Below are 12,269 nucleotides of genomic sequence, written 5' to 3' on the forward strand. Positions count from 1 at the left end.
AGATATTGAAAGCAGGGGTAGGGGTAGGAGCTATAGAACTGTCTTCTTGTGACGTAAAGATTGTTTGAATTAGGATGTGAGGAAGTAAAAAATGTATATTGAAAGATGAACGTTGTTGAGGCAGAATAATTCAAATAGTCTGAGAAATGCTCCATTCCTGGGTGATGAAGAGGAGGGTACCCGTCACCGAGTGAGAGACATAGAGAATCAGGAGGAAGATCTCCACTGGGAGAGATGAGTAAGATGACTTTTATGTTGGGTAATATAATATTGCAAATATATAGTATTTTCATTTATATGTGGATACTGTTTGTAAATTTTTCAATGCTATTTAAAGCGCCTGGGTGTTTTTCAATTTTATAAATCTACACAGGGAAAAATAGTCATCACACTGCTTTATTTTTTCACAGAGAAACAAATGTTTTATATAACTTTAAAATAATTTTTAAGCATTTTGCTAATAAAATATTCCTGGGAGTATCCCCGCTAGGTACTTTTTCCTAATGACCCTAACCATAAATAAAGTTTAGCATTTCCCCACATATATTTCTTGGCATTCTGTAATAGGGGATGTTGCTACATATTATCGTGGGGAGGATTTGAAAATTATATATGCTTAGGAAACACTGAGTTAAGTAGGTTTCTGGAGTTATGTAAGATTTTTCAGAGACTTTAGTGTATACTGTTAATGTATTTGGTGAGTTTGCAAAGGGAGAATGCAGCTTTTCTGAAACTCCTTTGACAGTTTTTTGAGCATCACTTGGGACTAATATCCCACAGAACACATTCAGAAACACTGTAATATTAGCCGTTGCTAACAAAGTGGGAGAGTATGAGTAGCTACAAGTAGAACATAGAAATTAACATTTTTATATGAATCTATTTTATCATACCAAATATATTTACAATGTCTGTTCTTTAATATATGAAATCCACTGTTTTATTTTATTTTGGAAGCTATGTGGGTGTTTTTGGCATAAGTGAAAATATTCTCTTGGAGATTATAGTTGTGGGGAAGTAGTATAAAGTCCTGAAGAGCCATCAATGGCCATGGGTTGGCTGCATTGGAATTCTGCAGTTCTGCATTGGAATTAGTGATAGAAGAAATCCACACATGATACCATCTCAGTCATCTCCTTAGAATAAACTAGGGATAACATCTAAATTCCAAATGATTTTCTTCTTTTTGTGGCACATGCCTCAAGGCTCCTTTCTCCTGAATCCCTTGTCATTTCATATGTATTCAGAGAATTCAGATCAGCTCAGCCTGCATTTCTGTCCTGTACAAAGCACTGTCAGAGCGCAAATTTATTTCAAGATTAGTTTGGCATATATAATGTGCTCAATAAATATTTATTCAACTAATGGATTGTGTTATTCTTTAATGATCTAGTTCTACAAAGAGGCATCTCAATTACGGATCTGAATTCTCTGCCATTTTGTCTCAAAGGTCTTTCTTCCTTAGTTTTCATAGGGTAGCAGTACCTGAACAAGACAACCAACAGTGTCATCTTCCGCAATCTAGCTCTTTCTTTTTATTATTTGAAATTTACTGGGGGAGTCATTGTTATAGGCAACGTTGAGTGAAGGTGGAGCCAACATCTTACCATTTTCCAGCATCTGGCTTTTCTTTGTGTGTTTCCTTCAAGTGCTAAATATTCTTTTGTAGTATCCAAGGATAGTTAAGTGGAAGAAACAACTCTATGGACAGAGAATGTGGGGTGGTGGAAAGAGCACGGACATTGGAATCAGTAGAATTTGGTTTCAGCTGTGTCACTTAGTTCTTATTTGACTACACTATGATTCTTAACCTCTCAGCCTCAGTTACATCTGTAAAACTAGGAATCATGTTTACATTTTATGGTGACTGTAAGGAATATAGATAATAGTTGTGAAAGCCCGGTTGCATTAGGGATGCTCGATAAATGGCACCTATAATAATAGATATTTATTATTATCATTCTGTTCTCTCTACCTTTACTGAATAAGTTATTTTTCAATATTTATCACATGTGAAAGGCTGTGAGATAGGGGTGTGTACACTTGCATATCTTCGCTTATTTTTACTAATGAAACAAAAATGAAATCAGACAAAATATTACCTGAACCAATTCTTTAAACAAGCTGCAGAATATATAATTTCTTTCCATTTGCCATCCTTTGTACCTCTAGATGTTGGTTACTTTGAGCCATAATAGTAATAAATAATAATACTAATAATACTAACTCACAATTTTTGAACACGTGCAATATGCCAGACATAATTCTAGGTGTTTTACATGTTTTAACTCATTAAATCTTCAGAATGATCCCCTAGGCAGTAGTGACTTTTGTTATCCACATTTTGTAGTTGAGAAACCTGAGACCCAGAGAGGTGAAGTCCAAAGTCATAGAGCTAGTAAATGGTCTAGCCTCAGCTGAACTCAGGCTGACTGGCTCCAGAAGTCACAGTCTTATTCATTGTATTCCACTGCCTTTCTTAGTATAGCAGTGGTAATATGGCATGTCACGACATGCATAGTTGTAGAGATACAATCGCCAGTATTCAGCTATACATGCAGTGTGTTCTTTCCTTAATGTCTATAATCAAAGATAGCCATCTCACCTTATATTTTAGTTGGAGGTCTCTAAAAATTATAATTTAGATTATATGCTTTAGCTTACATGTTTTTAGGGCCATTTCTTAATTTCCTTATAGATCCTATTCTAAAATAATACCAAGCAAACTTTTGTCCTTGTATTGATGTTTTGAAATTCTTGTCTCCTAAAACAAAAGGTCTGTTTAGTGAATATGGCTGTGTGAATCACTGTAGTCTATCTAGTGGTAGCTTGGTGATGTCCATAAAGTGGATACAGAGTCTAAGTTCAAATGCCTGTTTATATTCCCCAAATAATATATTTGTATACTGTTCAAGCCAATCAGAGGTGCATGTCTAGGTTTAGAATCTGAAACTGTTTCTCTAAATTTAAGAATTAAATTGTACAACATGTGTCACTTGGTAATTTTATTTCTTGCCTCAATATCCCCACCTCATAAAAGAGTACTTGGGACTAAGTCTCTAATTTTACCCTCCAGACATGTTGAATATTGAAAATCATGTAGGTATTCTTTACATAGAAAAATGCAAACTATCTTCTTTTTAAATATGACCCATCTCTTGAGGTAACTGGTTGTTCCTATTTATTTTTATATGTTTATATGGGCTTTGAAATCAGAGTAGAATTTGGGTTTCAGCTGTATCAGTTAGCTATTTCACTGCAGAAAGATTCTTAACCTCTCAGTCTCAGTTATATCTGCAAAACTGGGAATCATACTTAACATTTTATAACTCTAATATTTGTTATTTGTCATAAGTCAGTGCCCATTACAAACTTTCACTAGTGATCCTCTTAGAGGGATTGTGAAGTTTGGGACACTGTTTTTGTCTTCAAAATCAAATTTCAGAATTGCTGTAGGTCATTTTTTGGCTAATATTTTATGTGCTGGGATTCTTCAGATAACATATATATAAAGGACTCTAACTTTTAAGTTTTTATTTTTCAGTTGTTCTGGGGGGTTCCAAACTAGCAGTAATATTTCTCAAGAGTAAGAAGTTTGTTTGGCTTGACATTCTAGGGTAGTTTTTAATCATCTAGGTTACTGATTTATCAATTGATATAACCCTTGTGCATGTGTGTTTAAGACTCATCCACATTCAATGGTAGAAATAGTTTATTCTTCTATTAGTAGTAGTGACCTGCCCATTAAATATGTAAATACATAAGTAAATCCAAGGGTGCATTATTGGGTTTTTTTTAACATTTTAAAAACATTTTTTTGTGAAATGTGACATATATAAAGTGAAATGCACAAATCCTAATTTTCACATAGTGAACACTAAGATTATGTATAAAGAACTGAAACGTTACCTCCACCCCAGAGGCCCACATAATTTCCCCTTAAAAATATATCCTTTAAAATTAAGACATTTTCTCTAGGCTATCAACACTGAAAATACTTGAAAGGAACTATTATTAATTTTTTTGAAAGAGTAAACATAAAATTGTTTCAATTAATTCATATTAATAAGACAGCACAATAACAGACTAATAATGCTGCTTAATAATTGCTCCTTAAATTTGTTGAATTTTTAGACTTCAGTTGTTCAGGATTACTTTTTTGATGTTCCCATAATTGCAAAACGAGATTTTAAAATGTTCGCAGGAAATAGCTTTCACCTAAAATTATTATTAAGAGATACTTAGTAAAGTAGTTTAAGATTTGGATTACTTAAGTACTGTCTTGTAAAGCATTATTATGTTATATGGAAAGGAACAGAGGACCACAACGATGATATTTTCTTTGTCGTGTGTAAATACTCTTCCAATTGCATTCCCCAGATATTCGTTCTGGTTTTTAAAATTATTAAAATAGACAGGCCATCCATTCTCTTCACCAAGTGTACACTATTAGTAAAATTTTATGTGTTCTGTCAACAATTTGATGTGATAAAGCAATGGTTTTTCTGTAGTTCACACAGCACTGGGGCTCTGCAAAGCATCTCTGGGGGTTCTTTGATGTCTAGACAGTTTAAATTATGCCTGCTCCCCTGCCTCCAAATTCCACCCCGTTCTGCTTCAGGGGTTGTGGGAAATGAAAACAAACCAGAAGGGTTCCACAACCCTACAGTCTAAGGAGGAAAACAAACAAATAGAATAAGGTGTATATCTACCCTGGCAGGTGTATAGGGAAGGGCTCAATTACAGGGAATGGCAGAAAGAAAAGAATTGGGGGCAAATAGTGTCCTGCTTATTTACTCCTAATTATATTCCTAGTATGGAACTATATGAGGCTTGTGGACAAAATGAAAACATTATGGAAGTGTTAGGGAAGAAAGTAGAATTCACCTTTTACCCCAGTCCTCCAGTGTTTTCCTCCCTGCCAACAGCCAAATCTAAGAGTTTGGTGTGTTTCTTGTACACTGTCTTATTTATTGAAATGGTAAGATGTAGAATTGCATTTTAAGTTGGAAAACTAACTTTTTTTTTCCTTCCTTTCTTTTTTGTTTTCTTTTTATAAATTGGGATATCGCAATTCTTCCAATTCATCATTTTAGAAAGTAAGTAACGTTTGAAATTTTAGAGATTTTTTTTGGTTTAAATGTTGTTTTATTATTGCATATATTGTGTACACATGCACGTATTCTATTCCAGAAATTTAAGCTTTTAAATTCTGACTGAGGTGATTAACTCTTGCGTTAAGTGTGAACAAATTTTTTTAATTAAAACTAAGAAATATTGCATAGAAGATGTCCATGCTATCTAAGAATACAGACTTTTAACACATACTTGCCTCATCTTCTTTCATACCCACAGTAAGTCATTGTGCTTTTTTAATATATACAGATGTATAAATGTATGTTTGTATCTTTTTTAAAGCTGGCCTAGGCATATTTGCTAGTTCTGTTTTTTCTGAATATTAAAATAATAAAAATACATAAATGAGACTTTTATTTACTCCTGTTCAATGACAGTTAATTAAGACATTCATGTTTTCAGGGAGAGCAGTCCAAAATTTCTAGACCTTATGGAAATGTTGAGAATAATAGCAATAAGTAAAGGGTATGAAAGATTTTTAAAATTCACTTTCCTATGTATATGCAGTGGATAAAACAGTTACCTTTTTAGTAAGCACTTCACTCTTTCGATGCTAATGTTTTATTGTTTTAAATAAAATGAACTATGTAATTTGGGTTTTTTTCTATGAAGAAATGCAAGTGATATGTTTAAAACTAAGTGACTATCAACCACTGACTTGAGTAGTAAAATTTGCATTTGATTGCAAAGTATTTTTTAATTCTTCTGAAATGCAAATGTTATATAGTTTTGAAATAAAACGAATTTCATATGTTTGTTTTGGGAAAGATTTGGGAAAATTACAGTAGTCATTGAGACTTTTGGAGATCTGTTGTCATGTGATTGTAAATTACATATTTTAAAAAATATTTCCACAGTAAATCTTGAGTTTATTGAGTTAATAAACAGTATAATTTAATAATATATTCATGTTCAACAGAGCTTATTATTTATATGAAACTGGGTGTTTATCACTTATGTTTGCAGCAGGCATAGCATTAAACTGCTATTTAATAGTCAATTTATCTTCTACAATTATCTTTGGTTTACTGTAACCTAGAAAGAAAATGTAAATTCTAGTGATAGTAAATTATATTCGTTCAGTATCTTTTAGTTGTCTTTAAATCTGTATTATTCTCTAATATTCTAAATCTGAGTTCTTGGAATTGTGTGTATTAAGACCTTAGGAATAAATAACAGGAAGCGTGTGTGTGAGGTTTGATAGGTGCACAGTTGTATTAAGTTATATCTTTAAAACATCTACATTGTTTCATTTTTATGTATAGGATTCTATTTTACTTGCAGTGTTAACATTTTCTTGCCAAGTCCCTACAGAAAAATCTGTGTTTCTGACAGTTTCACCAAATTAAAGCTCCACAAATCTGGCATAATAATTCCCAGCTTCAAATTGTCTGTGCTTTTTCTGAAGAGAATGCTGATAAAAAAATATATTTCGCAGTCTTCAGTATACCATGTATAGCATTATTTATCTGGAATTTATTCATGGACAGCTATTTCTGGGACATGAATATATTTTACTTTATAAGGTATGCCTGGCCCACTTTACATATGAGCAGAACATCTTTTATGAAGAAAAATAATGAAATGAGGTCTGTAAGCTTGTAGAAGCTTCGAGAGGAAAGATATTACATAAACGTCCAGCATTGTTTCTATGTGTACTTCAGTGTTCTAACTGCATTGTTCTATGACCAAATTTATATTAGGACTCTGGCTTCCTGTCAAACCAAATGGAATCATATTGATGTGTTGGCACAGAGAAGCTGTTTCCTAAAATAATAAAGAGTGTTCTTCTTATTACAATACTTATAAACCTTTATGACCATGATGTGTATATATGCTGCCTTGCTATTGTGTGTTGTGTCAGCTCAGCAAATTTGGCTTTTTCATTTTATTGGTGAGTATTCATAGTAAGTAAGAGATTGGATAATCTTGGTTTTTAGAAAACTTTTAATTTAGTTAGTGACATAAAAATATGTTTCTATCACAGAAATTCAAACTTTGAAGCCTTAATATCCTAAAGGTTCTCTTGTCCCAGGATATCTTGGATTACATACCCAGAACCCCTACTAGGTAAATGGGGTGGAGTAGGGCTTCTAATCGTTATTGGTTCAACCAAATATTGATCTTTTAGCATATTAGGAAGTAAAATGTATGTGGAAACATAAGTAAATGAAAGTAACAATTCTACCTCTAAATTCTAGTGTACAAAAATATCAGTTTCCAAACAAAACACAAAAAAGTTCTAAAGTGTACCCCAGGAAATATATACATATTATACATTTCATAAACATCTTTTTAAGTATATGAATACATTTCAATAATGTTTGTATGTATGTGTTTTGATATTTTAATCAATAGTGTAATGCTGTTTGGTTTCTTAAAAAAATTTAGTCACTTGCATCTTTACTACCGAACATAATTATTAGCTGGGTAGAATTCCCAAACACGTATTTCTTTATTTGACAAATAAAGAACTGAGGAAAGGATGTCATTGAAGAAGTTGTATCAGACATATAAACACAGATACAGATTTTTATTTGGCCTTGTGAGAAATGCAGTCCCATGAGTAACTTAAATACTTGTAATTTCAAATCAGTTCTTCTGTGGTTTATTATTCTTTTGTTGCTTTTGAACCTATAGGATGGAGCTGTCCTTGAACTTAGTTTATTTGATCATTCAAGTGCAACCATCAAGTTGTCTGTAATATTTAAAACCTGAGGCTACATGGTATTATTTGCAAAATAACACCACACAAACGTTTGGGCTTTGGTTTCTTTGAAATATAGTGTTGGTTGCTTTATGAATAAAAGCATAATTTCAATTCAGGAGACTTTTTGCCTGAAGCCTATAAGACAGATGCATCTGATTAACTTTGGCGAAACTGGACTGGCCTGTTATTGTAATGTAGATGTTTTCGGGGTTGGGAGGATATTTTAAAAAGGCATACGAGGGGTCTTTTTTTTTTTTTTTTTTTTTCTTAAGAGACTGAGAACAGTTTTGCCACAGAAACTGCGTCTCAGACTGCTTCATTTTTTGCACACTTTTATTTTCTAGTGGAACTTCTCCATTAGCCTGTCTGAATGCAATGCTTCACACTAACACTCGAATAGGGGATGGAACATTCTTCAAAATCCCTGGAAAGTCAGGCCTCTATGCTCTCAAAGTAAGTTGGACTGTTCTGCGTATTATGTCTGTTATTACTATGTATCATGCATTTACATGTGAAGGTAAACAAAATTAGACTTGGGTGAAGTGTAGAATGACTCCTTTGCCTTTTAAATGTTTTCAGATGTCTTAAAAATGATTTCATATTAAGAATAAACAATGACATTTTCTTTAAAGAAAACATATCTGTGGTTTCACTCTAACATATGGTAATGGAAAATAGTTGTGGCTTCCTTAAAATTCTTGATTCTTAAAAATTTACATGGAGGAGTGCCATGGTAGATGAGCCAAGTTTTAAGATGATCACAGTTGCCAAATACTATTTGACTTAATGACCGTCAGTTGATATATAGGCTTCACACCTGTATGCCTGTCTTTTACAAAAAATAAGAAATGTACCCATTCGTCTTGAAAATTTGCTGATTTAAATCAATTATTCAAATTTAAAACAACCACTGATCTCCGGGAAGTTTCTACTAATAATGCATACTTGTTATATGAGAAGAATAGAGAAATAAAAAGCTTCGGATAACTGAGTCTTAATTATTTTAGTGTAATTCCCATTTCCATCTAGAATGGAAATGCCATGTAAGATGCAAAATTCCAGAAAACAAAAGCTGATGATCTGCAAATGGTTGCATAACTTGCATCAAGCAAAATCAATGTATTATTTCTTATAAATTAAAAAAAATCTGCTTTAATAAATGATGGGTTACATTTAAAGTTCATTAATTTCCTTTGAGAAGTTTTCTGTTTTGTTTTGTTTTTGGTTTTTTTTAATGCTAAAAGTTATACCTGGCAAAGGAGCAGGGGTTCTTTCTCAGCTACTTAGCGTCAGGCTCTTAAACTGTGTGTGTTTCAGAAAACAATACAGGTTAATCAAAGGACTTGTATTATTTCAGTTGATTTTTGTAGCTACTTGGGTATTTAATTTATGATTAAAATTCTGAGTCGTTAAGCCATTTTCTAAAGTAAGGAAGAAGGTAAAATTGAGAAAAATGGAAACAACATATGTTAAAAAAAAAACCTTGTTTTTTGTATAGATTTTAAAGGGTATCCAAAAAATCAACTATGGCAATGTGCTTTTCCCAGTAATTCCCCCCCCCCACCAAGGAGTGGTTTTACATTAAAAAGTAAATCAGTATTGAAATTCCAAATTACAAGCAACTGTGATAATTCCTTAGGACTGTGGAAGTATTTTGAATGTTTTCAGTTGCTAATACATCTCCATAAATCATTATTTTTAAAATAATATAGAAAGAGGAGTCGTCATGCTCAGCTGATGGAACATTGGATTTAGGCTGTGAGTCTGAATTGGAAGGCACAGAGATGGCGGAGGTCAGTGCCAATGGGGAAGGAAATGGAGGTAAGTGTGACAAATTTCAGGATACAAACCCTGTTCTCTTAAAGGTTATGTAGAATTCCAATAACTTACTAATTGAATTCCCTACCATTATAGATACAGTTTTCTTCTAAGCTTCTACTACCTCTTAGATTTATGATCAAACAATTCTGGTTCAAAAGGTTAGCACCTAAGAAAAGTAAACAGCTCTTTGCTTTTTGTTTTATTTTGGTTTTTAGCAGTATGGATTTCCCTGGATAGTATTCTTGAGTGTTATCAGTATATTTCTCCTGCAAGCTGAGAGGGTTACTGGGGTATGTCGTGGTTTTATTCTTATATAAGTGAAGCCTGAGAATGCCAGTGTTTTATTTCTGATTGTGCTGATTTTTTCTGTGATCACAAGTAGTTTTATAATAGCTTTGTTCCTAGGTTTGTCCTTAATAAATTAAGCTTAATGTTAACATTCCTGACAGCAAAACAATGACCAAATAAGTTATATTCTTCTGAAATGCTTTTGAAAAGTGAGAAACCCTTCTAGAATTCTAAGGGGGTATTTTCCACCTCTGAATTCTGTCCATGTGGATTCATTTTTATCTTTCTCAAAACATTTGCATTGTGATTCTGTTGGTGTATGTAATTTCTCTACTGCAGTTTTGGCAAATCTTTGTTCCACAAAAGCTGCTGTACTTTTTTTTAACCCTACTCACTGGTCCCCCAAGTGGGCCCAGATCATGATTTGGGAGGAAGAGTGTGTCATTAAAATCTGTGTCGGTGGACTCATAGAAATCAGTAAATTATCTTCAAACAAAGAAACCTTAAAGGATCCTTGCAGAAAAATCATATTTCAGTAATAGCCCAAAGCCATTCATTTTATTAATGGTCATAGGAGTCCCTTTGTATTCTGACTGGCCACTCCTACCCTTTAAACTGATGTGCTTTCTGATAGTCCCCAAGAGACCGGTTCTGCTCCAGTGCTATCTGACCTGCAGCCGAGGTGCTGAATTAATGTAGGAAACAGATCCTTGTCTTAGTAAAATGGCTGAAGTCGGCTTTCTAGACATTTTTTAGCCAACTTTCATTGAATTTGCTATCCTTATTCCTATACCTTTTGAAAACTCAACTAAGCCCCCCACCATTGTTGTAGTAGTGCTGTGAACTTTGGCAGGTCCTTGTGGTTAGAAAGAGAACAAAGCAGAGATGCATGACATTTTCCGGATTTCTGGAAGGGACACACCCTTCTCCTTCAGTAGGATGAAGGGGAATCTTATTGGGTCACTCCTCTTGCTGTACTGCCTGCTTGCCTGACCACTTGCCTGTTCCCTCTCCCTCCCCCACCCCCTCTCTGTTAACGTATATCAACGTATATATTGAGTTTCTGCTATGTGCCAAGTACTGTTCTTGACATTATAGTTATAGCAGTGAAAAAGAAGAACAGAAAGAGACCTCTCATGGATTTTATATTGGTAGAGAGACATACAATAAGCAAAATAAACATGTAAAATTTACAGCTTATTCAGCGCCAACAAGAGATATGGGGCAAAATAAATTAAATAAGGAGAGAAGAGTGAGAGAGGGGTATTTGAGAAAAGACCTGAGGCAGTGAGGGAGTAGGCATTTGATGGGAGAGAGTTCTAGGTAAAAGAAGGAGCAATTACAAAGGCCTTGAGGCAGTAGAGTGCCTGGAATGTTCCAGAAACATCAAGAGGCCAGTGTAGTTGGAGTCCAGAGTGAGCAAGGGAGAAGATGGTAAGATACAGTGTTAGAGAAGTTATGGGGCCTGGTACGGAAGTTCGCTTCTTATTGCTCCATTTTTCTCAGTGAAATAGGAAACAAGTTCTTCAGCCAAGGGTGAAGATGGGGAAGTAGCTTTGTAGATCTAAGGAGAAGATAGAAAATGTTTGTCTCAAGTCCAACAGCATTAAGGACACTCCTGAAGTGGCTAATCCTGAATTTAACATGAGACCAGCCAGCATAGTTGTACATTTTTCTCCAGTCATGTTCATGATCGCTGTACAAGTGTGGAGTAAGTACAGAGTTGGATTGGACCAGAGCTGGGATTTTGCCAGGTGTGAATGATGAAGCCAGAGCGGGACACAGTTGAGGGTACGTGACATAGAACATTGAAATCCATCTCCATTGAATTTCAGCTGGTTGTGGAGGTGAGGGAAGACACGATTGTGTGTGGGATGGTGTGAAGGAGGAGGTGGAGGTCTCCCTAGGGTGGACAGATTGTTTGATTTGGTGTTCTAGAGGAAACGAGTTGGAAGGATAGGTGATGTAAGAGTGGAATGTGTGAAATTGAGGTTAGGGTGATATGGGATGCATGTCTGAGATGAAAGAGGGAGGGTAGGTTGAAGGCTGTCATGAATGGTTAGGCAGTGTGTGTACCCTCTTCACAGTGGCCTGGCTGAGGTGGCCATCAGTGACTGAAATTCAGCAGGCCTTCCTTTGCCCAGCTTCGTGTCATGGGATGGAGCAGGGTCTACTTGGAGGAAATGTTGCCTTTTCCTATTTGCACAAAGATGTTGTAAAGGCTGGTGGTGGCCCTGCCATGAAATATTAGAGAATCGTCTGTGCGGATATTGAAACAGACAATTATGATAGAACCAGCATTGAAGGGGTGTGA

General features: G+C 34.6%; 1 protein-coding gene across 1 annotated transcript in view; it reads left to right on the forward strand.

The window, feature by feature from the left end:
- Positions 1-12,269, forward strand: part of ASXL3 (ASXL transcriptional regulator 3) — a 171,681-nt gene that overhangs the window by 58,464 nt on the left and 100,948 nt on the right. Inside the window, exons 3-4 of the mRNA XM_059893908.1 lie at positions 8,191-8,299; positions 9,559-9,667. Coding sequence (XP_059749891.1) covers positions 8,191-8,299; positions 9,559-9,667 — 218 coding nt within the window. The remainder of the gene's footprint in view (positions 1-8,190; positions 8,300-9,558; positions 9,668-12,269) is intronic.

Source organism: Balaenoptera ricei, chromosome 14 (genome assembly GCF_028023285.1).
Source record: "Balaenoptera ricei isolate mBalRic1 chromosome 14, mBalRic1.hap2, whole genome shotgun sequence".
NCBI classification, from domain to species: Eukaryota; Metazoa; Chordata; class Mammalia; order Artiodactyla; family Balaenopteridae; genus Balaenoptera; species Balaenoptera ricei.